Source organism: Anopheles stephensi, chromosome 3 (genome assembly GCF_013141755.1).
Source record: "Anopheles stephensi strain Indian chromosome 3, UCI_ANSTEP_V1.0, whole genome shotgun sequence".
NCBI lineage: Eukaryota > Metazoa > Arthropoda > Insecta > Diptera > Culicidae > Anopheles > Anopheles stephensi.
In genome coordinates, this window is record NC_050203.1 from 84,683,257 (window position 1) to 84,708,918 (window position 25,662).

At 49.1% G+C, this 25,662-nt stretch overlaps 7 protein-coding genes across 19 annotated transcripts in view; 5 read left to right on the forward strand and 2 right to left on the reverse strand.

Annotated features, from left to right (window-relative positions):
- Positions 1 to 25,662, reverse strand: part of LOC118513838 — an 87,892-nt gene that overhangs the window by 3,679 nt on the left and 58,551 nt on the right. For 2 of the 4 annotated variants that reach the window (XM_036060107.1, XM_036060109.1), the window contains one exon: positions 25,162 to 25,639. The exons of 1 other annotated variant lie outside the window; for it this stretch is intronic. In XM_036060107.1, the coding sequence (XP_035916000.1) occupies positions 25,359 to 25,639 (281 nt within the window). In that variant the 3' untranslated portion in view covers positions 25,162 to 25,358. Of the gene's footprint in view, positions 1 to 24,390; positions 24,643 to 24,705; positions 25,034 to 25,161; positions 25,640 to 25,662 lie in introns of those variants that run through there. One more of the 4 variants, XR_004906516.1, reaches the window with a different exon arrangement.
- Positions 160 to 9,212, forward strand: LOC118513835 (peroxisomal acyl-coenzyme A oxidase 3). 2 transcript variants are annotated; one of them, XM_036060101.1, is made up of 6 exons: positions 160 to 605; positions 4,942 to 5,118; positions 5,206 to 6,129; positions 6,204 to 6,678; positions 6,746 to 6,923; positions 6,993 to 9,212. In XM_036060101.1, the coding sequence occupies exons 2-6, from the start codon at positions 4,984 to 4,986 to the stop codon at positions 7,363 to 7,365; spliced, it is 2,085 nt and encodes a 694-aa protein (XP_035915994.1). In that variant the 5' UTR covers positions 160 to 605; positions 4,942 to 4,983; the 3' UTR covers positions 7,366 to 9,212. The 2 variants fall into 2 exon arrangements, with proteins under 2 accessions (XP_035915994.1, XP_035915995.1); XM_036060102.1 differs by lacking the exon at positions 160 to 605 and adding an exon at positions 3,395 to 3,471 and having other exon boundaries at positions 6,993 to 9,208.
- On the reverse strand, positions 9,282 to 11,557 carry LOC118513836 (lamin Dm0-like). Of its 2 annotated transcripts, none has more exons than XM_036060104.1 (2): positions 11,343 to 11,557; positions 9,282 to 11,211 (listed from the first exon to the last, which is right to left on the reverse strand). In XM_036060104.1, exon 2 carries the CDS (start codon positions 11,181 to 11,183, stop codon positions 9,465 to 9,467), a length of 1,719 nt encoding a protein of 572 aa, XP_035915997.1. In that variant the 5' UTR covers positions 11,184 to 11,211; positions 11,343 to 11,557; the 3' UTR covers positions 9,282 to 9,464. The 2 variants fall into 2 exon arrangements, with proteins under 2 accessions (XP_035915997.1, XP_035915996.1); XM_036060103.1 differs by having other exon boundaries at positions 11,298 to 11,482.
- LOC118513841 lies at positions 12,322 to 14,319 on the forward strand. Its single transcript, XM_036060118.1, has 3 exons — positions 12,322 to 12,833; positions 12,938 to 13,099; positions 13,208 to 14,319. The coding sequence occupies exons 1-3, from the start codon at positions 12,583 to 12,585 to the stop codon at positions 13,389 to 13,391; spliced, it is 597 nt and encodes a 198-aa protein (XP_035916011.1). The 5' UTR covers positions 12,322 to 12,582; the 3' UTR covers positions 13,392 to 14,319.
- Positions 14,451 to 19,204, forward strand: LOC118513839 (forkhead box protein C1). Of its 7 annotated transcripts, none has more exons than XM_036060113.1 (7): positions 14,468 to 14,599; positions 16,350 to 16,408; positions 16,494 to 16,532; positions 16,596 to 16,755; positions 18,079 to 18,358; positions 18,429 to 18,498; positions 18,657 to 19,204. In XM_036060113.1, the coding sequence occupies exons 2-7, from the start codon at positions 16,363 to 16,365 to the stop codon at positions 18,773 to 18,775; spliced, it is 714 nt and encodes a 237-aa protein (XP_035916006.1). In that variant the 5' UTR covers positions 14,468 to 14,599; positions 16,350 to 16,362; the 3' UTR covers positions 18,776 to 19,204. The 7 variants fall into 7 exon arrangements, with proteins under 7 accessions (XP_035916003.1, XP_035916006.1, XP_035916004.1 ...); XM_036060114.1 differs by lacking the exon at positions 14,468 to 14,599 and adding an exon at positions 15,868 to 16,043; XM_036060115.1 differs by lacking the exon at positions 14,468 to 14,599 and adding an exon at positions 15,873 to 16,064.
- Positions 19,646 to 22,668, forward strand: LOC118513834. Of its 2 annotated transcripts, XM_036060098.1 has the most exons (5): positions 19,646 to 19,878; positions 20,130 to 20,169; positions 20,318 to 20,335; positions 20,464 to 22,312; positions 22,387 to 22,668. In XM_036060098.1, the coding sequence occupies exons 1-5, from the start codon at positions 19,827 to 19,829 to the stop codon at positions 22,540 to 22,542; spliced, it is 2,115 nt and encodes a 704-aa protein (XP_035915991.1). In that variant the 5' UTR covers positions 19,646 to 19,826; the 3' UTR covers positions 22,543 to 22,668. The 2 variants fall into 2 exon arrangements, with proteins under 2 accessions (XP_035915991.1, XP_035915993.1); XM_036060100.1 differs by lacking the exon at positions 20,318 to 20,335.
- Positions 23,494 to 24,422, forward strand: LOC118513842. The gene is made up of 4 exons (XM_036060119.1): positions 23,494 to 23,630; positions 23,713 to 23,761; positions 23,827 to 24,181; positions 24,250 to 24,422. Exons 1-4 carry the CDS (start codon positions 23,573 to 23,575, stop codon positions 24,376 to 24,378), a joined length of 591 nt encoding a protein of 196 aa, XP_035916012.1. The 5' UTR covers positions 23,494 to 23,572; the 3' UTR covers positions 24,379 to 24,422.

Sequence of the window (25,662 nt, forward strand, 5' to 3'; positions counted from 1 at the left end):
AAAAATAACGGAAAATTAACAGGGCGTTCGTTTTTGTCCGGTCCGCTCACCGAAATGACAGCTGTCATTGCTCGCCGGCGCGAGCTGTCACTGTTCGGCAAAGAGTTGCCGCTGCATTTGGCGCTTCGGGTCGTTCGCGTGCTTCGGTCACGCCAGAAGGAAAATTGAAGTTGCCGTGCTCGCGCGTCCATCTCTTTCCAATGCCCGTGTGCGCTTCGCTTTCGCTCGCAATATCCAAACTGCACGATAACAATAAACACGTTCTAAATTTTCCGCGACTTTATCCGCTGTTTGTGTGGTGATAACGGCGCACTAGTGGTGGTTGTGTACGGTCGTAAGTGTGCTTTATCCAGTTCGGACCAGCGTGTGTGGTGAAATCCGTTGTGGCAGGAAAATCCGAGTGTGAAAAACGAAAGTGTGTGAGCAGCAGAAGCCGCCGCCGCTGCAAAACAGTAATCATCCCATCATCATCCCCCATTGCTGCCGTTCTGACAAGCAATCGGGCCAAGCCCGGGAACGATTAATAACACATATCGCAGGGGAAAAACAAACTTTTCCTCCACCGGAAATTGCAGTACGAGTTGAAATCGGTAGTCCGTTTTGCGGTAAGCATTTTTATCCGGTCACATGTATCTCCCACTTGTTCGCCTGCACGAAAACGCTCAGCATTAAACCATCAACCCCCGGGATTGTCTTCTTGTTCTTGCGGTGTTTATTCGCGACCACCCCCACACCACATGTTGCTCGGATGATGTTTTTGGGATCTGTGGATGGGGGGAGTGGAGAGAGATTTCCGTCTTCTTACTCTAATTTCGCCACTCACACGCCTCAAAATTATGGGCCAGACGATGTAGAACATTCGCTTCGACAGAGAGGGGCACGATAAAACAAGAGAATTGTACAGAGACACACTCACGCACAACCGAGTAGGCCATATAATGTTGCTATGTTTGCCGGTTCTTCTTTTTCTATGTGTGTATTACTTGCTGCCATCGCATCAGATGATTCACGTGTGGCGTGAGTGTGTGGTTGACAGAGCGAGAGAGAGCGAGCGATTGGAAAAATGGAAGAAAACTGTCGAGCAACCTCAAAGTTGGCGTTTGGCGGGGGTTGGGTGGGACTATTTTTTAGCAGGAACATAACAACGCATACTTCCCAAAAGCACTTGAAAGTATGCAAATTAAGTTCTTTTTCTCCAAAACAAAATTCACCAAGAAAGCAAACGGCTTCTACGACCGGAAGAAGGCCCGAGAACACATGAACGCTTCTCCCTCACGAGAGCAACATTGTGAAATTGAAATGAAAATAGTCGAACGGCAGGGTTGACCCACCCGTTGGAGCAGTCCGTGGTGGAGTTGGAGTACGGTCCAAAAAAAAAAAAAACCACGTCGTTGTCGAGAAAACGGAAGCTTTCTCCCATTTGATCCGGACGGTGTTGTGCGAATGGTGTAACTGATTACACATTCTGCGCACAGCGTGTCCCGGCCGGTCTTTCTATTGACCGGGGTGAAAAGCGGGACAAACGGTGTGGAGGTTCGAGAAAATCATCCGATCGGCGTAAAGAAGGTGGAAGGAGTGAAAAAAAAACATTAAAATGCGCTAACTGAAACACGTGAACAAGGGGCGCTACAAGTGGTTGGACCGAGCCCCACTGTTTGAACAAACGAACGGCACGCCACACGTTGACCCTATTTTTGTATGGATTTTTTCATTTTTAGAACTACTTCAAACTTTATCAGCAAAACGTAGATGTGGATGATTTCTGCCTGCTGTTGTTCGAAGATTGGTTAGTGGCCACACTACGCCCGTGTGTCAAACAGGGGTTGGATACGGAAGGGTGCTGGAAGGCAGAACAATTCAACCCCGCGAGTGTAGCCAGCCGGTGGTTTTAAAATTTGTTCATTAAAATGTAACTTAATGTGCGGTAATTATACACTACCGACCAAACACAGCACGTGTCACCCGTGGTCCGTTAAAAATGATTCATGCCTCGCGCGAGGAAGATTGCATGAGAGAAGGCGTTCAAAACGATCGGATGATCGTGATGAGTGTGAGGCTGATGTTTTTTTCCCTCTCGCTATCTGTATTAGTTAAAAACAGATTGTGGCATTGATTGAGTTTAATTGGTTGAAATTTGGTTCGGTCAATGGGCGCCCTTTAAGCTGTGGGCAAAACTTCCGTCAGCCAGGGTAGGGCGGGTGGGCTATTTTTATCTCCCCCGTCCCCCGATTATGCGATCGATAAACCATTGTGAACAGTGACAATGTGGGTTACTGGAGCATTACATTCTTATCTAAAATTCGCATTAAGACGACGAACGTCGTCCTCTTCTCTTTGGTTCTACATAATCGCCATCGAGACCGGGCTGTCTTCACTAATATGTTGCTATCCTTGAGCTCTATAGCTGAAACAACTCTTCGTTAGGCAACCTTATCAAGTTAATCGTCATCGCCAAAGTATTAAGCGTATTTTAGCCCTGACATGCTTCGAAAACCATATCTCTCTCGATACATTGTGGTCGAGGAGCGAGTCGGTTGCGAATTCCGGATTTACCTCCAGCAAGCTTATTTGGAGTGTTTTGGTGGAACTAGAAGAGCACAGTGTATCAGGGGCTTGGGACATTATTCAACAGAAGAAAAAAACTGTTGTCCATTACTCCATTCCGGATGGCCAGACACATCGCTCAAGTTCTGTTGCACTTTAATGATAGCGAAATGGCAGAAAAAAAGCCCCAGCCTTAAGCACGATTTCTAAATAATGGAGCATAATTTCCCATTCGTGCTAGCGTTCTATGTGTTCTGGTGGTTTAAATTGCCGATAGCCGGCAGCTTACTGTCACCGTGTCACCACGTCACTGCACGCAATACGCGATCGCCCTTAACCAAATGCCGTACGGCCGTTCGTTGAAAACTGAAACCCGTCGAAGGCAGCTAGACACGGTGTGCTACCTATCGTTGACTACCGGTTGTGACATTGCCCCGTATAGGTTATCTTAGAATATTATGTGTTGTACACCCGTCGGTTGTCGGCCTGGTATCTATTACACGAGTCTGGTATACTGCGACACATGGCATGGCTTTGCTCCAGCCAGCTCGACTTTTGAGCATTGAGCAGTTGCTGGCATCAAACAATTAACTCTTGAAGAATCGATAGTATGTAGGTAAGTAAATGATTCATTTGTTTACACAGTGTCTTGGAAGAGTAATGTCCATCTAAATACTCCTTTACCTCCATCTCTTTTTCTCCCTCGCCTCAGAATTCTCCACGCTCGTTAAATTTTTTGTAGATAAGATGTTCCTTATCTGCAGAAAGGTGTGCGCCACCTATCGTATGTGCTCATCGAGGTGCGGGGAGGAGGTTTAAGTATTGTGCCTTGGCTTTGGTGCATTGCTGTACAGTTCAAGGTTTCTTCAACATTTTATTGCAATCCTAGGACAGTGATTGCTGCCGTGTCTCTTAGATAATCTCGCTGTAAGTAGCGATTATCAAACGACTTTTTGACAAATTGACAACTCCAATCTAATTACGTGCGGCTTTTCGGTTATCAGCACGCTGCTACTAATCACGAGCGATAATACCAATTATGGATTAAGAGTTTGATTCTCGGCATTATTTGTTTAATCAGTGAAATGCTCATTGATTCACGCTTTACTCCCATGTAGTACGTGTCATCAAGCGATAGGAAAAATAAAATTTCCGCTAGCACCGTGCATGTAGAACGTAGTCGCGAATGTGCGAAACTGCCACACACCGTAATTCCATGGCACGCGTCCGTAGTTTGTGAAGTGCAGTGAAGCGAAGACTCCCCCAAGCGAACACACAGCACATTTATCAGCGTTTAGCTCACTCTTCCTCTGGGTATCATTCTTTGGAAAAAAGTACCAACCAAACCGAGCTATTTTAAATACGAACGCTTGTACCTGGCGAGACGAATAGTTGCTAATAATGTGCTAACAAAGTGAGGAATTGGCGTGGGATGCGTGTTGGTCGACGAAAATTACAACCCGAAGGTAGTTGATGGACGACACGAGTGTTGTGAGATGGTGTAGAGTAGCACTGCATATGCTGAAAGCTATACAGTATCGAACAAACATATTTCAATTGGTGGAATAATTGAGCCAAGGTATAGAAAGAACTACCCACAGGCTTTCCCATAGGGGCGGTCCGGTGGCCGAGGTGACAGTGGCGCCGGTCTTCACACGGCAGGACCGGGGTTCAAATCCCATCCAGACCGCCTCCCCCCGTACGTAGGGCTGACTACTTTACTACGGGTAAAATTAAGTCACAGAAAGCCAGAAATGGCAGGCCGAGACCTCTTGAGGTTGTAGTGCCAAAGAAGAAGAAGAAGAAGACCCATAGGCTTTCTGGGATATGAAACAGTAAGGACACACACTGCCTGGATTGTGCAGATGGACGCTAGCTTGTAATAACGAAGGATACGCAATGAAGGAGGCTTACAGACAGTAGAACGCCTTTTAGACGTAAGGAGTCTCATTAGCTCCAACAGTAATTGAAGGGTGATCGTGAAGGAGAAAGCACTAGACTACCTTGTCCAAGTTATCTTAGTGAGGCGTCTAGGTCCCTTCTCCTGAACGTAGAACGTCTATACCTCTCAGTTCTGTAGTATTATTCTCAACGATCGCCTCAGTTTGCTGCGCTTGTGATGTCCACCACTGTATCTCCAACAGGTGTTGGCGTACTTCTTTTCTATTTAAAACACCCGCCAAACTTCATCATACCAAAATGTTTGTTGACGATATGTCTCGAGCCGCGTGCATGTCGGTTGTTGAGTGATGCTTTCGGATGGTTTTCAAAAACATGACACACGTTGGCGATCCGGTGTTCCCCCCGGTCATTGCTGACGTGCTACGTGCTCAAGTGCTCGCGAGTTGTTCCCACACACACATCTTTCATAGTGAGTTTTCCACTCTCTTTTTGCAGATACTTCAACCTCCAGCCAAGCTGCATACAAACCGCAACACAATGCCAATAGAGGAGGAACGTACAGTCATACCGGATGTACCCCGTGGACCGTTGTGCGCTTATCGTTCGAAGGCACAGTTTAATTGGAAAGATTTTAGGCTAGTGTTAGAGGATAAAGAGCTCGTAAAAATTAAAGTAAGTAGAGGAGGACCGTTTTAAGAGTGGATCCCAATTGATGTATTTCTTACTTCCTCTCTCTATCTCTCGCTCTCTTCGTTGTAGTACGACATATGGCGTCGATTAGAATCGGAACCACTGTTCGCCCCGGTGACGGCAACGCTTTCGGTCGACCAGCAGAAGGAGCGTGCCGCACGGCAGGTGAATCGGATCGCCGATCTCGAGCTGGCGCCGCCGGAAATCTACTCCAAACCGTACAAGTACCGAGTGCGCTACCTGATGAGCATCAACGAAGCGCTGCACGCCGTCTGTCCGAGCCTGTCCGTAAAGATAGCGCTCGGTGTGGGGTTGTTTACGAACTCGCTGCTCGCGATGGGTACCGAGCGCCATCAGGACATTTACAACAAGGCGTGGAACAGGGAGATCATCACCTGTCTAGCGATCACGGAGGTTTCGCACGGCAGCAATACGAAGCGATGCCGCACCACAGCCACGTACGATCCGAGCACGCAGGAGTTCGTCATCCACACGCCCGACTTTGAGGCGGCCAAGTGTTGGGTGGGAAATTTGGGTAAAACCGCCTCGATGGCGTTACTGTTTGCCATTCTCTACACCGCCGACGGGGAGAACCATGGGCTGCAGGGGTTTTTGGTGCCGATCCGGGACCCGAAAACGTTGCTCCCCTATCCGGGTGTGACGGTGGGCGATATCGGCGAGAAGATCGGGCTGAACGGGATCGATAATGGGTTCGTGATGTTTAACAACTATCGGATTCCGCGGGAGAATTTGCTTAATCGCACTGGGGACGTAACGCCGGAAGGCGTTTACGAGAGTACGTTTAGCGAGCCGGGCAAAATCTTGGGCGCGGTGTTGGAATCGTTCTCCGCCGGACGGTTGGGCATTATGCAGGAGTCTTCGAACACGCTGTCCCATGCGGCCGTCATTGCGGTGAGGTACGCGGCGCTGAGGAAACAGTTTGGCACGGATCGGAACGGGCCGGAGCAGTCGATCATCGAGTATCAGTTGCACGTAAGACGAAGAAACATTCTGCAAGCGCGTGACACCATGCTGATGAAAGCTCCCTTTCCATCCTATTCTTGTAGCAATGGCGCATTTTCCCGTACTTAGCAGCAGCCTGCGTACTTAAGGTGTCAGTATTTGCCATGACCGAGATCTACCTGGAAACGGTACAGAAATCGCAGGCCGAATCGAACGGGTTCGAGCTGCTGACGCAGATCGTGTCCGAAATACACGCGCTCGTGTCCTCCTCGAAGCCACTGGTCACGTGGACGGCACGCGATGCGATACAAGAGTCGCGGGAAGCGTGCGGTGGTCACGGTTATCTGCGGGCGGCAAACTTGGGCGAGCTGCGCAACAACCACGACCCGAGCTGTACTTACGAGGGGGACAATAATGTGCTCGGCCAGCAGGCCTCGAACTGGCTCATCCGGCAGTGGAAGAATGCGAAGGTGGAAAGTCCGGTCGGGACGGCTAGCTTCATCACGCGCAGAGACGCGATACTGGCCAGCGACTTTGAGACGCTGCTGCGAAAGGGAGTTCACATCGCGAGTCCGGAGTGTAAGTGTCTCTTGAGATGGTTTAATTTTGGGATGATATCATTTAACTGGTGGCACGATTCCTACAGTTGTTAGCCAATGTTACGAGTGGCTGATGTGTTGGTTGCTTAAGCAGAGCGTAGCACAGATGGAGGAAGCGAGCAAGGTCGGGCTGGACACGTTTACGGCACGCAACAATTGTCAGGTGTATCGCGCGAGGGATCTAAGCCGTGCGTACGCAGAGCACTACGCACTGGAGAGCTTCAGGTAATGTGTACCCTGGTGGATTCTTGTGGAATTGAATAGCTTATCGCTTCTCGTCTTCTATTTTTTAAGGTCCCGATGTGCACGAGCCGACGTTAAGGGGGACCTACGCCCCGTTCTCTTCCGCGTGTACCTGCTGTACGGGATGTGGTGTCTCGATCGACACATGACCACCTTCTACGCCGGCTCATTCGCCAACGGTTCACAGTTTGCCGACGGCGTGCGTGGTACGCTGCTGCGCATCTGTGACGAGCTGAAGGACTCGGCGGTGGCCATTGCCGATGCGCTGGCGCCACCCGACTGGGTCCTCAACTCGGTGATCGCCAAATCCGACGGCCGGCTGTACGAGAACATTCAGTCCGTGTTTATGACCAACCCGGGTGCGCTCGAACGGGCCGCCTGGTGGAAGGACGTGATACCATCGAAGCTAAAAAGCAAGCTGTAAAACTCACATCGCTTGGAATGGGAAACGAACGGAAACGAGGACACAGGGTACAGAGACGAGAGAGAGGCTGATGCAGTAGGAAAGTATTTTACGGGTTTCTATTTTGCGTGTAATGTTTTAGGAGTACGTTTTACCCTTCCCCACTGGACAAGGACGAAACCATAATAATTCGTCCACACACACACACACACACAATGTGCATAGGTGCAATCTCCCACGCGGACGTGACCGTTCGTTCAGCGTAAGAACAAAACGAAAACAGAAAATTGTATTACCGTCGTGCGTGAGCGTGATCCTTATCAACGCAAACCGAAGGTATAAAACGAAAAGCCCGTGTGTGTGTGTCGTGTGAGGTAAATGTTTCCCAGTTAGTTCCCAACCTGTGTGTGTGTGCGTGTGTAAGATGTTGTTTGAATGGTGATAAGGGGTGTAAGTGCGTTTAGCGGAAGCTACAATGGTTCTTAACTAAAAAGGGACATCGTTGTAAATTTAGCCCCACGCTGGAGGACTTTTTCTAAGTCTACCGAATCCATCTCTCGAATGCGGATAAGAGATTTTTGTCAGTTTTGGACAGAGTCTATGTATGGAGGTGTGTGTGTGTGAGTAGTAGAAATAGGCGCACTGTAATGTCCTAGCATTATTCGGCTATAGAGGAGTGTTCGGAAGTCCGATTCTTAACTCAAGAAGAGTTCATTTTGACGGCACAATTTGCTTGAACCTTTTGGTTACCATCTAATCAGCATCTTGGGAGCCTCTCCTGAAGATTGCAGAATTGTCAGAAAGCAACGAAGAAAATCCTCTCCTTGGCTAATATTTGCAAAACGGTGTCCCTATTTAGATTAGGCTCACTGTTTTACGTATATGTTGTTCGTTGTTCGTCGTGTTCGTTTCGTTAGTAATTGATGTCTGGCAAATCTATCCCATCGTTTGTGCTTTCGAGCGATTGCGTACACATATTCTAGCTGTTAGTATATCCAATCCCTCAGTGAACTCAGTACAACTCTCTCATAATACTATTGGAAGTCGCGGTCAAACCGAAAATTTGTCCTTCGTTTTAAAATTCTTCCTTCCCGGTTTGGCTAGTTTGAAGTAATTTCTCGTGTGTTTGTTAATTTAACCCTGAAAAAACAAAAAACACAAACGGAGGTTCCCCTCTTAAAAGAGCCTCTCACCAGGACAAATCAATTTGTGAAAACGAAAATGTGTCTTATTATATTCCTATATACATACATACATATATATATCTACATCTCGAGAGTAATGATCAGCCTAGCTAGAGATTGTATAGTACGTATTGAAACGGAGGATGATTAAGAATTGCGTGTTTAGTGGAACCTCCCCCACCCGTAAGCCGGAAGTCATCTACGTGTATGTGTGTTATCCTTGTCTTTTTAGATGTCTGCTCTGTCGTTTAGAACGATCCTGTTGTTGATCCACGTTGTATTTTATATCGTTCAACCCACCAGTCCGTGTATTAGGCGAGCGCAATGCTAGTAATAACGTACATGTGATGATATACATATGGAACTCCTCCTTTCCTCTGGATATAATCGTCTGTGTGATGTTCCCTCTTTACCTGCACCGACACACTGTTTTTTGAGCAACTAGGGTAATGCGGATCAGATCCAAGATCGATCGACTACAGTGAGAGAGAGAGAGAGAGAGGGAGATAGTGTGTGTCATATAGCTTTGAGGATAAGGGCGATAAGTAGCAGGTAGTCGAGATCACCTATATATATATACATCTTCTTATATATACACCACAACAATACACTCCTTGTATGAATGGAAACAAACGAATACATACGCAAAAAGTGGCTGGCGTTTCTTGAACGACCCTCCCTAAACACACCTCATCTTTCGCTGTGAAGGAGTGTAGAGACATGAGAAATTCTCCCGAATCGACCAAAAGCTGATCAGATTTCATGCAATTTATTATTCTTATAGGAACAAAAACAAAACCGAATGTGCACCGTGTCGTTTGGCGATTTACATTTTTACATTCAAAATGACCTTTACGAAAGACAGGGGCAAAGTGCACGGCTAGAGACGGTACTTAAGAGCTACAAAGCATGGAGGGGGCGCCTCACAAGCGACCTTCACATGATGCTACACTGTTCATCCGGTTTGCTCGCAGCTTGGCCCAACGAGCCCGACGGTGGAGATCGCGAAAGCCCGGAAGAGGCGGACGATGAGTACACGCCCAACCGTCCGCCACTCTCCTCGTGGAAGTATTTGTCCTTCGGTGGCTTCATCACGCGGTGCCGTTCGACCTGTGCCACCTCCTCACCGTCTCCGTTCTGCAGGACGGTCGCCATCGCATCCGTTACCGTCCAGAGGGCGCTCTTCATTACCAGATCGGTTGGTGGGTCCGGTTTTCGATTGGCAACCGTGGCCCATACGGTCACCATACCGTTTCCTTCGATTTTGGCAGACTTTGGGAAGCGATAGGTAACCTCAGCACCATCCGTGGGACGTCGGATCAGCTGCCACCCGTCCAGTTTGTACTCTTGCTTGGATTTGTTTGCGATACGAACGAAGCGTCCCTCGGGATCACACTCCGTTATCTCGACATCACCCTTGGCGGAAGCTACCACGGAATAGTCGATCGATTCATCCAGATTGTTGCGTTTGCGTTTCAGCGACGGTGTGCGAAATAGGCGCGAGCTGGACGTGAATGCAGCGGAACCGACCGCCGAGCTGCTGCTGGACGTCACGTTGGACGTCATGTTGAGGCGCGTTTCTTCCGACGAGAGCAGCTTATCGTACGCGGCTATTTCCATATCGAGCGAGATCTTGATGTCCATCAGGTCCTGATAGTCTTTCAGCTGTACCGCCATCTCGTTCCGCATGCGATCGAGCTCGAGCTCCAGCTTTGCCTTCTCCTCGTCGTGCCGGGAGCGTTCGTGCGTGAGCCGATTCTCCAGTGCCTGTATGCGGCCCTCAAACAGATCGGCCAATTCTTCACGGTTCAGGCGCAACTGCTGCTCGTACTGATCGCGCAACTCTTGCAGCGTTTGTTGCAGCTTCGTCTCGTACTGCTCCATCAGGAATCCATCGATTTCGCTGATCTCGCTCTGCCGGCGTAGCTTGCTCTCGCTCAGCTCCTGACTGTGAACCTGCTCCTTGAACGTCAGCTCCTCGCGCAAGCTTTGGATGTTGTTTTCCAGATCGACACGGATCAACGTTTCGTGCTCGAAGTCCTTCCGCATCGTGTCGAACTGGCGGCGCAGCTTGTCCGCTTCCTTTTCCGCCTCCCGCAGCTCATCCTGCAGCTTCTTACGCTCGGAGCAGATCGTATTGTAGTTGGCGGTCAGCTCGATACAGCGCGATTCATTTGCGCGTGCTTCCTTTTCCAGCTCGCTAAGCTCCTTCGTGCGGCGGTTCACCTTCGTTCGCAGCTGCTCATTCTCCTCCCAGTAGCGTTTGGCATCGATTTCGACCTTTGCCTTCTCGCGTGCCGTTTCATCGAGCAGCTTGCGGGCGTCGGCTAGCTCGTGCTCGTAGATCGCTTTCAGGCCGGACACTTCGCGCGATGCCGTCTCCTGGAAGGTGGTCAGCTCGAGTGAGAGACGCGAGTTTTCCTGCTCCAGATAGCGTACCCGCTCGATGTAGCAAGCGAGCCGATCGTTTAGGTTCATCAAACTGTTCTTCTCGTGCAGCCGGCTACGGCGCGATGGACTGAGCGCCGTTTCCGTTGATTCCGACGCGCTGGACACGGTCGAGGCGGACGAGGACACGGATTGGGCACCGCTCGGGAGTTGGGTGGTGGAGACGGTGGACGATTTTGCGGTGGGTTTCTTCATTTTTTGGGACATTTTTTTCCAGCAATGGTGGTGTCACAACCTGGCGATTGAGGGGGGGAACAAACGATGCGATTAACCTCAACGAACAGGGAACGGGTCTTTCGGTTTTGGGGAAAGTACACTTGCATTAATCACTTGATACACTTTTAATGAGAAGGGTTTTAAGCTCACTTTTGTAATTTTTGTTGAGTAAATTTAATCACCAGGAAAAAGGACGGCGAAATCCGTTTGTCACATCCGCGGTCTGCGGTCACTAGATTCGATAAGTGCACGCCGTACCACTGAATGCACACGTACGCAAACGCACAGGATCTTTACAGAAATGAAAGAGAGGTGAATATTTTTGGCACTGCTTCGTCTCTTTCTTCTGTGGTGTAACGTCCCATAACGTTTTGTTTCTCAGATTCTAATGGCGGAAGGAACGGTGTTACGCATTAGCAAAGCGCATCCAGAATGCCAGTGGTCGTAAACCCGATGGTGAGTGTTGAACTATAATTTGAATTTACTCGTCAGAGTTTTGTAAAGCAAAATGCGATGTGACTCGATTCGATGTGATTTTAAGTGGTGGGTAGGTAGCAAATATAAAAACTGCTGATTACTGTGATGCGTTACATGGAGTTATAGAGTGTAACACTACGCGCGTTGTATGAAGTTACAGAGCGTAACACTATGTGCGTTACATGGAGTTACACAGCGTAATACTATGCCCGTAACATGGCACAATTTGGCTGTAACGCTGGAGTATTTAGCTATCATCATTATTTGGCCTCAGATTTCTATATGTCTATATCTGATTTCTTCTTCAGTAGCAAAACAACATGGAGGTTTTAATTTGGATATCACCGAGGGGTTTAGAAAATGTCTTAAGATTTTCAGCAAAATGTTTGAACCCTGGGACGACCGCAGTGAGGACTGACAATCCAACTACGGAGGACGTTTAGCCAAGAGGAATTTGATCAGGAGAAAAAAAATGCTTAGACATCGTCTAGTACGTCAGTTCTGCCTTTCACAGAACCACAGTCCGGAAGGGATTTTACATCGGACCCGCTGTCCAAAAAAAACCTTCATCTCTACTACTATGCCGTAGTATTTTAGCTCGTTGCAATATCAAACTTTTAATTATGATCTCATTCAGTACGGCACGATTACATCAGTTGCACCGTGCCGTTGTGCGCTCCATTGCACAATCACAACGGAATCCTTTTACAGAACGCAAATGGTGATCGTTTTCCCATCGGTGTTGTTCGGTCCGTTCGGTCCAGCCACTCCAGCCCATTTGCCGGCGTAGCGCCAATTAACCTTGAGCCGTATCTTCCCACCAAGTGCCCCGGGGCCTAGGCCGTACTCCCATGTCCAAAGCGGGGGTTAGTTAAAACAGTTTTATTAAACCACCGCTCCCCGGTGCTGGATAATGGACGATCGGATTGTTGAGGTCGGTCGGTCGGTCGGTCGCGTTTGGTTGCAGATCGTTGATTTCATTGCGAGCTTTGGCGGTGGTTTGAAGTGGCCGGATCTCATCCGTAGAATCTCATCCGGGAGCTGTTACATTCGTTGGGAAAAGATGCGTTACGGAAGATTAATAGGCCGTACGACTGTGGTGGCGATCATCTTGGTGGTGACGAGCGACGCAGCTAGCCGCGAAGAACCGAAAACGTTTCCTGGGTAAGCAGCTATGGGACGGCTTCAAAAAGCCGTAAACGGCCCAATTGCAAAGATTTACAGTGTGTTTTTCTGCTTGTGTTTCTTGCCCATTATCGCTGCTGCAGTGCTTCGGTTGTGTTACCGGCCGTTCTGCCAATTCTTGGCACGATCATACCATCCCTTTTGCCGGGCGTAGGTCCCCCGGTACCGGGAGCGCTCCCAGGAGTCTCCGTGTCTCACTCGACGTCTATCGCCACGTCCGTACACAACCGACCGATCGCTATAAGGTAAAGCTGACGCACTCCTCATAAAGCAGCAGCTATTGTGTGTTGAGAATGTAATGTGAATAATGTAAAAACGTGCCCACCACCCCTGATCTGATTCTCCCTCTGCAGCCACAGTGGATCGGTTTCGACGAACGGAAACACGGACGCTGGTTCTGCGGCTTCTGCCGGATCGACGCACCACGGTTCTGTGGCTGCCGAAAGCAGCTCGAGAACGACGAACCGGAAAACTGGATTCGCGAAATCTCCGCCGTTGAGCAAGCGGTGGAGCAAGTTTTTCAAAAAGCTCGGCTAAACCGTCCTAGCTGGATTCGAAGGGATGTAGGAGGAAGAAATAAATAAATCCCACTTCGTTTTTGGTTTTTGGAGGCACGGAGACGTGGGACCGATAATTTGACAACAAATCAATGCTGACTTAAGTTTATCGTTAATTATAAACCCCGGTAAATGGGGCTATTTTTAGGTGGGTTGGATTCACACGAAGAATATGATGTCTCTCTCATCGTTTCTGTTTATGCACCAAATTGACCATTGTTTAGCATTGGGGAGGGAAATCCCACCTTTCAAACGGTAGAACCGGTGTACACCGTCTCATGAACTTCGCAGGAACTGTGTGGATGGGGGTCCCACATCCGGGAGCTCGTGTTTTTTAGTGCACTGTTCCTCTCCTGAATCGCTCAAAATGAAGTATTCTTGAGCGTAATATTCCTTCCCATACTCATATTACCCTGCTGATGGCGTCTAAAAGCCGGTAAATGTGCGTCGAGAAGCTCAATGCCACACGCCGCACAACAGCTAAAACCCTTCGGAAGGTGAATGACTGGGACCGGGAGGCTTTGTTGTTGTTTTTAAAAAGCCCGGTGTGTCCTTCGCCCTTAAACGCGTCTATGGTCGTGCCGCACGCGAATGAATTCTCAATGTCAAAGGTGGAGTAGTTGGTAGCTGTAGTGACGATGGGACATATTTGAGGATCGCTCACCGAAATCCTACTCGCCTGCTGCTTTCACTAATTTGCGTAAAATAGGAAAGGAATACTCTTACCCGTTTACTGATGTTAACAGGGGGGTTGTGTTTCGCGAGCCCATATCGAGAAACGTACTCCGGCCCAGTTTGCTGCAGAACTCTGAACGATTGTGCAGAAAGAGACGTGAGTAGCCACACAGACGGAGGTGCCTCATGCTACACACGCCCAAACCGGCGAACCGGTTTCCGATACGGTCATATCGGGCTCTTCTCTGTAGCTGTGTATTCTGCTTTGTTGTGCATGTTTATCTACCTCCTCTGCGGTCCCAGCTGTATCTTCCCGCAGCATCGTAGCGCCGCCGGTTCTGCGATCGCGCACGATCGTCGTCTCTTCCGCGCCGCGCTCTGTTCGCGATCGTATAAAACAACATCACCGGTCGCAGTGCCGCTCCATTCTCGTGCATGACGTTCGAACGGATCGGTGTGGAGTTTGTGTGATAATCCTATTCGATCGTTACTAAAAATTCTGTGAGGTTGCGTGTAAGTGGGGATTGAGTGATAGCCGTAGACGAATTACAGGCACAAGTGGGCGAGTTATCGCGAAATGTTGTTGTGCAAAAGCGGGTGACCCCAAGCGAAGAAGTGCATCTTGCACAAGTGGGCTTTTGTGGAGTGGAAAAGGAAAAAAAACGAAAGAATTCTTCACAATCTCGCAAACAAGATGGACGATCAAATAGAAAAAAATGTGTTTTTTGGTGAATGAAACGACAGTTCTGAAAAGCTAACATTTACGATCACCTAGCCTTATCAGTAGTAGTGGCTGTGATGGACGCTTTCGTGCGATGTTTTGGTGCACAGACAGAGACTGAGAGTTTGTGGTGGCAATAGCCTTGCGAGGTGGCTCGACTGGTCTTGACCGTGAAAGCAACGACACACGACGCGGTGCCGGTATCCACCCAAGTCCAGATTCATCTCAACACACCAGAGAAGACCGTCGCTTCAAATGCGGGAATCCTCACGATCGACGACGATCTTCTTCCGTTAGACTTCCAGCAGTTGCACGACGTTGAACCGGTTTTGTTCTTTTCGGCAACACCACCTGAGTCTACTGCCGTGGTGGCTGTCTTCTCGTGACGATGGGGAAGTACAACGACTGTGCGCTCGTCCCCGAGAACTGGTTTCGCCCTAACTCGGAGTGTTTAATGCTCCACTGTTTACGGATACAATTTGACTATGGGGTGGATGGTTTTGTGGTAGCCACATACTGTTTCGATGGGCTGAAATTATGAGTTGTGTGATTGTGTTGTGCAGCCACGAGCGACGACGTGACTGTGATTTAATATGGAAGCAGATTACTATGTAAATAGGACGCAGTTCTTGGGAGCTATTTTCGCCAGCCACCAAAAGTAAAACAAAGCCTTCGGTGCGTCAACAAGTGCGTGAACTTCCTAAAACTGTGATTCATGCTAATCAAAAGTTAGTGTGTTGATGCCACTTGCCACAGATTTCACACCTTTTTAATCTACACACCTTGGTTGTCTTTTGTTAGCTTACAGTCAGACTACGAACCCGGGCTATCAACTAATTGGCGAACAATCTGCCGTTTTTGTTCTTATCTGACGCCTTAGCCGTATAGAGCATTTCGGCTTGAGCGGCTTAACCTCAAAACCGTTCGTTCGCGTTGTTTTGGTTTGTTTCGGCCGGAGGAGAATGACTAATTCTCTTCCCCTTCCTGTCGTTAGACTTCGCTGAGCAACGAATTGCGATCGAGACGCGCAGTAAGGTTATATTTATATGCGACGTTCAGTTTCTGCACAGCTGTTGACCATCATACGACAAGAGCTCCGTACCATTAAGGGGTGATATCATACACCTCAAAATTAAACTACCCGTGAATTGTGAAGTAACAGGGCGAGTGCGGCCAAAACAAGCGAGATTTTAGTGAGATGAATCCCGCAGACAGCGGCAGCGATCGTCAACGAAGGTCCGTTTGCTTGATGTTCGTGTAGGTGATAAAGGTGTCTTTTGGTTAGTTGGTTCTTACCATTTTTGGAGGAATCGCCTGGCAGATGAAATAGGCACCGACAAAAAGAGGGGGAGAGAAAGTAGTTTTTCGCCACAAGCGCGCTGGCTGGGATTTTTTTTTTTGGTAAACCGGATCTGCCGAACTCTTGCCCTCAAAAATCGTCAAACGAAAGCACCCTGGCTAATCGGTTATAATATTCGCATATATTACGGCTCTTTTCCCGCTTTTTCGTGTTTCTGATTCGGTTTTTTCATCCGCCCATAGGTAATTAAACAAAATGAAGTTTCTTGTACTGTGTACGCTGATTGTTGGAGCTACCGCCGGTAAGAGAGCCACTGCCGTAACGCTTCGTAACGCATCACTAACAGGGGGCTCTGTTTTCACACCTTCCTTTTCTCTCTTCCGCAGGATACTCCAACTCAAACTACCGGGACGGCAAAGCGACAGGTCTCTATAATCAAGTCTCGACCGGTACCGATTATGCTGACAAGTTCCCCCACGGTAACACAGGTTATAACGGTGGCTACACGACGCACTACTCCGGCCCGAACGGTGTTGGCGTGGCGGTCGGTACCGGTACCGGCAACTTTGCGCCCGGGTTCCCCGGTTTCCCCGGCCCAACGGTAGACTTCAACAACTTCTTCCAGGGCATTCAGGCGAACTTTGCAAAGTAATACCCAACGTTCCGATGCCGCCATCGTGCGTGGTTAAGGATGTTTTGTACTTGGTTGTAGTTCGGAAGAGTCACGACGGGTGATGGGTCGTCAGTAAGGGGTAGTGTTTGGTGAAGGTGGTTGGAGCGCTATCAATCTATTCTCTTCTATCTCAGATCCACACCTGCTTTCCCTAGAGTCACGCACCTCAGATAAAGATTGTAGAGAAGAGCACAGTTAGCTTGCACTGAAGGTGATCCTTCAGTAGATTGTTTAGTGTAGGAATATTCTGAGATAGTAACTCCCCTTTCTTCAAGCTGTAATTCAAGCTTAGAGAGAAAGATCTTCTCAGTTTTGTTTTGCTCACCAATATTTATCGTTTTGCACTGAAAGCTTTTAGCTTTCCAAGCGTTTAATGCATTGCCTCACAGCTAAGCTCTAATGCGTCCGATATCAGGCACCATTATTTTGTAAGCCCTTTTTATTATAGCATTCGCTTTTGTTCTTTCCGGAATCGCAACCCTTTCTCCACCTCCTCCGTCTTACCGTTCCGCGATCGTACGATCGTGCGATCCGCTTGAAGCTCGATGACGCAATCGTATGCTGGACCGGGAGCGATGGCATCAGCGTCCGCATCACTGCTCCGCAATCCCACCGTCTGGCGAAACAGCGGCGGACCAACGCATCAACAGCACAAGTAAATCGGCGACCACACCTCGCCGGCAGAGGCATTCTGTGTACATTGCGCGGAGTAGCATGCACAACTCATCAACTTTTTCGGCAAACCCTGTTCACCTTCAGCTAACCTTCCGATCTCGCTCCCATGTTGTTTGTGTGCGTGTGGAACGCATGATCGACACACGATCACGATCCTGAGCACGTGGGTGTGTGTGTGTCTGTTTGTTGCTGAGAATTCATCTTATCGTGTCGAGGGAGCGGTTCATGTTAAGTGTGGTTAGGATCTCATCATTTTACATCCATCAAGCGGACTGCAATCGTGCGGTCTCCGATGTCAAGTGGGAAGATTTATTGCTTCCCTTGCTCGAGTCGGAACGAATCACGAAACGGAATGTTCTCCGCGGGGGAAATACTGTTTAATTAACGTCCATCGAATAACTCCTCCATTGTACGTGTGTGTGTTTGATCCAGTTCCATAGAACTAAGTCCCATTCCCTGATGGCTAACCACATCAAACGAATGACATGTCTAAGATTTCCTTTCACTTTAATCGTTTTTGTTTTTTTTTTTGTAGAATGTGTTAGCTCCTCTAGTTGGGGAAACATATCGCTCTTATCCTGATACTAATAGACATTCGCTCTGCCCATTCTTCCCAACTCTAGCTTGTACCAGCAGCAGTTTGCTCTGCAGCAAGCTCTGTTCCAGCAGCAACAGGCCGCCTTTAACGGAGCCTTCAATGGAGGTGGAGGCTTCGGAGGTGCTGGAGCGGCCGCTGGAGTAGGTGGCTTCCCAGTGTACGGACCAAACTTCGCCAGTGGTAGCAACTACGTGAACAATCGCTATCCGGCCGGTAACTACGGCTCACCGAATGTGGCCAGCTCTTCGGCTTCCTTCGGACCGGGAGGATTCCATCAGACGGCTTCGATCTATCCCAATAATCCGGTAAGTTCGTTGATCATTAGGGACCCGGGTCAGGTCGTATTGTAACTGATGCTTACTACTCTTTCCGCAGGCCGTACCGAATGTGGACACCCGTTTCGGTGGATCGGAGCAATCGACCAGCTTCCAGAGTGGCAAACCAGGTACGCTTACAACAGCCAAGTGGCGCGAAAATGTTGCGCATTTTGTTCCCAGAAAACGATAACGACTCACAATCGCAATCATGGGAATACCCAAACGGTCTACGGTTTGCTTTGTGTACACTCACTGATTCTGATTCTTACTTATTTTGGTCCTCCAGGATTCGTCGGCGTTTCAAGCTTCTCGTCCTCCTCCAACATCAACGGCCAGACGCACCGTGAAGCAGTGACGTCGGTGAACGATAATGGCAAAGTGACGACCCATCGCGTCCACTCATAAACTAACTGCGTCATAATACGCCCAACCGTGTGCTAAACCGATTTGCGAGACGAAACACAGGAAGACGATCGAGACACCAGATGTAGAGGAGTAAACAGTACCGGCTGCTTCCTTCAGACACAAATCAACACAAAAACAAACCCCCCCCCCTTGCAGACGAGACGGGACAATCTCAGGAGCATCAGCTACGGAGGGAGTAATGCAGTGGCGAGGAACCAGCGATGATAGAGTCCACCGGACATTAAGCGTACGCATGTGTGTACATGCGTGTTTGTGTGCTGCGATCAAGACGTACTTATTTGCTAACAATTTTTACCTTTTAATATACATGCTTCTTTTTGTGAAAGTGTGCATTGTAACGACTTTATCCAACTTCACTGTGCACGGTGGTTGATAATAAAGCAAAACGGAGATATCCTCAAGCTAAAAGGGCGAGCGTTTTGTTTCTTTTTTACAAGCAGTTCCGTAGTACGATCGGCTAGGGCGTTGTCTCATTAATCTCGCAACCTTGTTAGCGATCGCGGTGATCGCTGACCTAGACCGAGTTAGCGTTTACTGACATCTCGGTCTCCTGCAAGGGGGCTACTACTTCCGCCAGGCGGCCGGAGCTGATAACGTGCCGTAAATGATCGTTGCTTCCTCGACAAAATACCCACGAGGCTTCCCAGAGGCACCGGATCGTGCTGGAATTGTAAGGCTGAGCTCGCTAGTATCAGCCAAAGATCATCCGGTATGCCTGCCTGCCTGCCTGCCTGCCTGCCCATCGGAGCCTGATAACGCGTGTCAATCGATATGAGCTGAGGTCATCCTGCGAAACAACGTGCGAAGCAACTAGAACGAAGAACGCTATAACATCACGCACCGGTTCTATAAAAGTTTCAGTTCTCGGCGAACAGCTCAACAGAGCGGAGCGGACACAGACAGAGCAACAAGGATTAAGCGCACTTCGAACATCCCAATCATTTTTTGTTTGGGAGTATTGAGAAAAGAGTGGTAACGCCAGAGTGAGAAAGCTTTCTGCGGGAGTTGAATTGTGCCACATCCAAGCAACATGTGGAAAAGTGTGGTGTGGATAAGCCTGCTACTAGGATACAGTTACGCAGGTACGGTGTTCCAAGTGTGCTGTAGAAGAAGAGATGCAGTAGGCTGTGTCCAGTTCCTCGTGTACGTTAGCGCTCGCGTGGAACCAATCGTCATAGTATATTTTTAGTCTTATCGCGCAATGGTAGTGAGCTACGAGCGAGTGGCCTGTCTCGTGGCAGCTCTGGCAGGTTCTAGAATCTGTGGTGATAAAGTGAAAAAGTGGCTGTTTTACTAATGCTGGGGTTTCCACTTTTCAATGTGTCCTTTGCAGGCGTGGCTTCCTGGAGTGAGGATATCTCAGTGCATAACAAGTAAGTCCGGTAGCTTTAGTGGAATAGACATTATTTTCTTCTCCGTTCGAGCAGCACTAAGGTTTAATACGTTTCGTTGTTCAATTTTTCGTTTTGTTCCTGCATGCTTTGCTCGGTTCTGTGTGGTTCTCGCTTAACCTCCTTAAAGTGCGGCCATTACTGGAATGTGAGTATCCGAGAATGGTTTCGGTAAAGTTTTACTCGTCTGTTACTGAAGAGAATTTTTAAATTTTGAATCCATAAGACTTCTAATAATCATCGCTCTTCTTTGAATCATTACTTTCCAAAAACTAGACACTACTCCCAGCATGAATCATCGGTGAATGCTGCCCGTAAAGCAGCGGCAGATCGTTTGCAACAGGTTTCGGCTTTGGTGGCTAGTGGCAGCAGCGTTACCGGACCATGTGACACGCTCTGCTACAATGGTTACACTGCCGACGGTGCCAGTGATGCGGAAACTATTGGACAGGGAATTGTAGGCTTCACATCCACCGGATCGGGTGCTGTTGGATCTTCCCAGAAGTATTCTGCCAGCTCTTCGCGAATGTCCGAATTGTCGGTACAGAACCTACCGGGAGCAGCTGTTTATCCAGCTGTTGCATCGACGTCTGGCATAAGGTCGAGCTATTCCAGCGCTTCTTCTTCTTCGCGGCAGCAGAAGATCCACAGTGCAGGAGTAGCACAGCCGGCAGCAGCGGCCTTGTACAGTGCTGATCATGGCAGAACTAGTCACGCGAATGTCGTCCAGCAACCGTTGGTGTACACCGTTCAGGCACCTCAAACCCATGCCTCCCAGAGCAGCTACGAGCGATCGAGCAATGAACGATCAGTGGTGAGTCGCCCGGTGGTTGCCAACGTTGTTTACACACAAGTTCCCACCGGTGGATCCGCAAGCAATAGCTTCAACGCACGCTCCAGCTTCTCGGCTGCCTCGAACGAACAGGCGGTCGTGCAACCCGTGACTTATACGGCACCCAACAGTGACTATTCGCGACGGTACGTAGCTTCTGCTCAGGACCATCAGTACCGCCAATATCCCTCAACATCAAACACGTACGTCCTGTACTCGAAACCGATCGCCTCTTCCGTTCAGTACTACGCACCGTCACGATCGCGAACGGAGGAGACCGCTTCCTCCACCGCGTACGATTCTTCTGGGCGAGTGGTGAACCTGAACGTTGTCCAGCCGGTACACTCCGAACGTGTTGATGAGCAGCGAACTCAACAGCGAGCCGAATCCGTCCAAACCGTACAGCGTCAACCCGATCTCTACCCAGTACGATCGTCTTACGATCAACAGGAAAAGGAAGAGCAATACTTTGAGGACGAAGTTGATGGGTACACGACGTCCGAGCGTCCCGTGAAGCTGCTTGTCCCGACCGTTCCGTCCGCATCCTCCGCTTCTTCCTCGCACCGCCGAGCAGAGCAGCAGAGTTCCTACGTACGCACCGGATCGTACGTGCCCAACACAGGTTCCTCCACCCGGTACAGTGCGGCTCAATCGGCCGATTCCCTTCGCCGTCAGACTTATCAACCTGGCCCGTCTTACGTTGCTACCGTGCCTGTGGCGGGAGTCGCTTCCTCCTCGAAGTTTGAAAGTGCCTCCGAAGCGCACCAACGACAGACGCAAAATTCGCTCAACCCAGTGCCAGTCGTGGTTCAGCCCGTTCCGATCGGTGGTACCTCATCCTCATCCAGTCGGTACGCGTCCTCTACACAGGAACATCGTGCTGGAGCTACCGGGCCAGCGTACTACGCCCCAGCTGGAGCTGCAGCGACGTACGGTTCGCAGTACTCCAACACTGCCGCTTCTTCGCACAATAGTCGCTATAAGGCCGGTGGAAACACCGGCGGCTTCGTACACTACCCGATCACGAACGATGAGTTTGGACGACGGTTCGGAGCAGTAGGAGGAGCAGGTGGCTACGGAGCGGAAACTGATCTTCACGACATCATGAGCGAATCGGAAACGCTTGCCCGGTTGCAGGCTCAGAACGTGCACAACGGTGCCGTGACGGGAAGCGGAACGATCGACGCCGACACACGATTCGGAGGTGAATCGGAGGGATTGGGCACGATGCCCGGTGGCTTCCAGCGCACCAAATCGTGGTCCAGCAGCTCCAAGTGGGCTTCGGAACAACGTGTAAGTGATAAAGCGCATTGTTATACGCCCAAGACGGTAGAGTTAAACGTAATATCTTATCACTATCTTTCTAGTACGGTGACGATGGCAAACCGAAAACGTACAGTATGCTCTCGACAGCGGAAAGCGAGAAGCACAACATAAACGGCAAGACGACGGGTTACAAGGCGGCCACCACGACCCTGGAGGACGATGGAAAGGTCAGCACGTACAGTCTGCACACCACGTAATAGAGGAGAAGCTCGCTGTCTCCAATTTCGTTTCGTTTCGTTGCGCGTTTATGTTGTGTTCGGTTAAGCATTAATTTATGTAGCTTGTAAGACATTTCAATCAATAAAACTCGAACTCATCTTAAATCGTTTGGTTCAGTTGTAATGCAAAGTGCGCTCAGGAAGCTAGAGTGCCGGGAAGGTTGATGACAAGCTCGCAAAAATGAAAAAAAACCCTGGAGATGATAGTTAGGAATTTCCGATGGATTGGTGTAAGCAACATTGGTATTCTGGTGGTCTTAAAGCGTGGGGAGGCTAAAGCGAATGATGAAATGGAGATTATGGAGCATCGTTCAACAAAGGTTTCAAGAGTCTTTCAACAGAATCTATACCATTGTTGCTGTAGAGAGCGTTGGCTGGATATCATGAATGAATATTCAGAGCTAGCCGAGGGATAACCATGGAGCTTTTCCTAAGAAAATTTCTCAAAGCTATCCAGATTAAGTGATTTTCGCTTCTGAACTATAGCAGATGCTTACCGATGAAGCTAACAGTATCGATGAAGGCAGATCCAACGTACTGTTAGGTGATGAATTCTTTAAAGTCATCTTAAAATTCCAACTATCTCAGGACACGCCAGTTACAGCTCCATTTTAAGCCTTTAGGATATGGTGGACCCATGCTTGGCTTTGAATATAAAACATTCGGACAAACGCCTCAGCTCCGTAAAACTGCAACCAGTCATTGCTCTCATGTTTCATCCTTGATCTATCCCTCCGTGATCCTGAACCTTCTTCAGGCACACATACACGAGCAACCACGCGTTGAGTTTATTGAGCCCCCCGTTCCATCATTCGTACCGGGCGCTGATAAGCACAACTTCTCGAGAACCTTGACTCGCAGTTGGAAAAATGCATACTTTGTTTACTTTCGCTGCCGATCCTGATAACTGGGTCACAGGCAGCAAACATAAAGCCCGAACCAAAGATCAGTCGTCGATTGAACGCAATACGGTGCGGAGTGTGGTATTCTGCTAGCTTTAACATTTATAATGAAACGAACGCTGTCGATTGTGGTGGTGATTGCGCTACTCGGTTGCAGTACAGCCTGTAAGACACCTTCATCTTGATGTCTCTGTTGAAGGAGTGTTTGTAACGTTTCTTGTCTCTGTTTCTGTGCTCCCCCCCACAGCTCCACTGTTCGAATGGGGGAAAAAGCAGGAAGGGGGTAGTTTGCTCGAGTAAGTATTTCATCGCCAGACTTCATCTCAACTCTTCCTATAAAGTGATCCTTTCTACCATAAAGCAAAGTGTCAACGATCAAACAAAACGTGTACGAAAAGAAGCGCGAGTTCTTGAACGGTGTCAATGAGAAGGTTTCGAAATTGCTCTGGATTCCACCGTGGCCTTCTTCGACCTCGACTACGGAAGCAACGCCAGTCAGTGATCCATCGCTGCAGCATGATCCAGTGCCCGAGAATCCTAGCATCTGGTGGTGGCAAACGACGCAACAACCCGACATCAGTACTACGCAAGCGACGATCGTCACCAGCTCACAACCACCAACAACTTCCTCGACGTTGAGAAATCCTTGGAGTGCCGATCGTCTTGTGTTTACGGTGGCAGACACGAATGAGCTGGAGCTACCGAACGTCTCCATGGTAAGAATAACTTCTAAAGGCACTTCGATTGCGGCTGCTCCTAACGAACTATTTCTTCCCTGCTCCAGTATGCTCGTAGCAGCTTCATCCCTCAGGAACTACTCCTAACAGATTCCATGGAGCTGTACGCTGGTCCAGTAATAGGCGGAGGTCCTCCAGGTCCCGGTCTTCGATCAAACCGTCTTATAGTGGCGTAGTGTAAGCAAGTTGTTTGTAATAAATCGAGCACTTTATTCACCGACCGTCATCACTCTTCATTTCACGCACACTGGGACTCTCTCTCGACGCACTAGCACTTTCGTCTGATTCTAGCGAAGGCTTCGAATCCGCGTGATGACGTGGTTCCGGGTTTACAGTGAATCCAGGCAATGGGAGTGCCGTTACTGTGACGGCATGATTACATCCAACCAGCCCGAGCACTTCCATCTCCTCCATCTGATCCACATCGCTTGTGACAGGTGCTGTAAGATGGGTGAGGGTGAGTATTCAATCTTAAAAGAAAATCCACAGATTAAAACACTTACCAGCACTGGAAATATTCGGCAAACAGAGCACAATCACTAGCAACAGCAAACACAACGATTCGCGCATGTTGGATGAAGTTTGGGTGAAGTGACGACTGCTCTTGAACCCACTGCTGCTGGACAAACCCCGTTGCTTCCCGTGATGTGATCGAACGTGGAATGATTTGCATCTGCGTCGTTCGGACCGGGTGCTGCGATGTCTTATCAATTTATTGGAGGTTGACCTCCTCCTATGTGTTTGTGTGCCTATGACGATGCTTAGAAACGCTCAGCTTCCCAACGTGCGGTGGACGATGATCGTGGGCTGGGTGATGTTGCACCTAGTGAGCTGTGAGGGGGAAGATACCGGTGACATAATATTCCCGATCAAGCCCGATCAGGTTTTGTCTTTGTGAGGAAAAGGGAATACAACAATGCGTTCCCGAGTGGAGGAAAGCAAAACTCCGACGAAGGGAATTTTAAGGGTAGTAGTAGTAAAAAAAAAGTGTGTCAACTTTTATTGATCATATACAAAAATGGGGAGAAAAGATGGAATTTCAAACGGTTGCTTTTCCCACACAGCTATCTTACAGACTATTAAAGGGCTAGAGTGATCCCAATGGTGGATTTGGTGATCGATAGGGAGTTTGCTTTCTCCCTATAAATGCATTCCGCTACGAGCGGATCGATCGATACTGTTGCTGGTGATGCTGCGACTGGAGAACGGTAGGAACGTCCACTTTGTTGTCGACGGTGTTTCGCGGTGGTGGATGCCCTGTACCCGTGGAGGACAGGTCGGGATTGGTTGGTGCACGTGCGGCCCACGGCTGATAGATGCTGCAGTAGCACGGTTTCCAGTCACCGGTGTGGTGATGTTCCGCCGACTGCGAGTGTTGCGAGTGGCCCACATTGTACGGAACGTAGCCCTTGTAGTACGGAGGCGAGCGATGTTGCCCTGGAGATCGCGCGCGCGCGAGA

Excerpts from the sequence above, each read along its gene's own strand:
- LOC118513835 (XM_036060101.1), top strand. The coding sequence starts at position 4,984 with ATGCCAATAGAGGAGGAACGTACAGTCATACCGGATGTACCCCGTGGA. Across the intron at positions 6,130-6,203 it reads TCATCGAGTATCAGTTGCAC|CAATGGCGCATTTTCCCGTA; the intron begins GTAAGACGAAGA and ends CTATTCTTGTAG. Across the intron at positions 6,679-6,745 it reads TCACATCGCGAGTCCGGAGT|TTGTTAGCCAATGTTACGAG; the intron begins GTAAGTGTCTCT and ends CGATTCCTACAG.
- LOC118513842 (XM_036060119.1), top strand. The coding sequence starts at position 23,573 with ATGAAACGAACGCTGTCGATTGTGGTGGTGATTGCGCTACTCGGTTGC. Across the intron at positions 23,762-23,826 it reads GAAGGGGGTAGTTTGCTCGA|CAAAGTGTCAACGATCAAAC; the intron begins GTAAGTATTTCA and ends TCTACCATAAAG. Across the intron at positions 24,182-24,249 it reads AGCTACCGAACGTCTCCATG|TATGCTCGTAGCAGCTTCAT; the intron begins GTAAGAATAACT and ends TCCCTGCTCCAG.
- LOC118513836 (XM_036060104.1), bottom strand. The coding sequence starts at position 11,183 with ATGTCCCAAAAAATGAAGAAACCCACCGCAAAATCGTCCACCGTCTCC.
- LOC118513841 (XM_036060118.1), top strand. The coding sequence starts at position 12,583 with ATGGACGATCGGATTGTTGAGGTCGGTCGGTCGGTCGGTCGCGTTTGG. Across the intron at positions 12,834-12,937 it reads GAACCGAAAACGTTTCCTGG|TGCTTCGGTTGTGTTACCGG; the intron begins GTAAGCAGCTAT and ends TCGCTGCTGCAG. Across the intron at positions 13,100-13,207 it reads AACCGACCGATCGCTATAAG|CCACAGTGGATCGGTTTCGA; the intron begins GTAAAGCTGACG and ends CTCCCTCTGCAG.
- LOC118513834 (XM_036060098.1), top strand. The coding sequence starts at position 19,827 with ATGTGGAAAAGTGTGGTGTGGATAAGCCTGCTACTAGGATACAGTTAC. Across the intron at positions 19,879-20,129 it reads ACTAGGATACAGTTACGCAG|GCGTGGCTTCCTGGAGTGAG; the intron begins GTACGGTGTTCC and ends TGTCCTTTGCAG. Across the intron at positions 22,313-22,386 it reads AGTGGGCTTCGGAACAACGT|TACGGTGACGATGGCAAACC; the intron begins GTAAGTGATAAA and ends CTATCTTTCTAG.
- LOC118513839 (XM_036060110.1), top strand. The coding sequence starts at position 16,363 with ATGAAGTTTCTTGTACTGTGTACGCTGATTGTTGGAGCTACCGCCG. Across the intron at positions 18,359-18,428 it reads CGATCTATCCCAATAATCCG|GCCGTACCGAATGTGGACAC; the intron begins GTAAGTTCGTTG and ends CTCTTTCCGCAG. Across the intron at positions 18,499-18,656 it reads CTTCCAGAGTGGCAAACCAG|GATTCGTCGGCGTTTCAAGC; the intron begins GTACGCTTACAA and ends TTGGTCCTCCAG.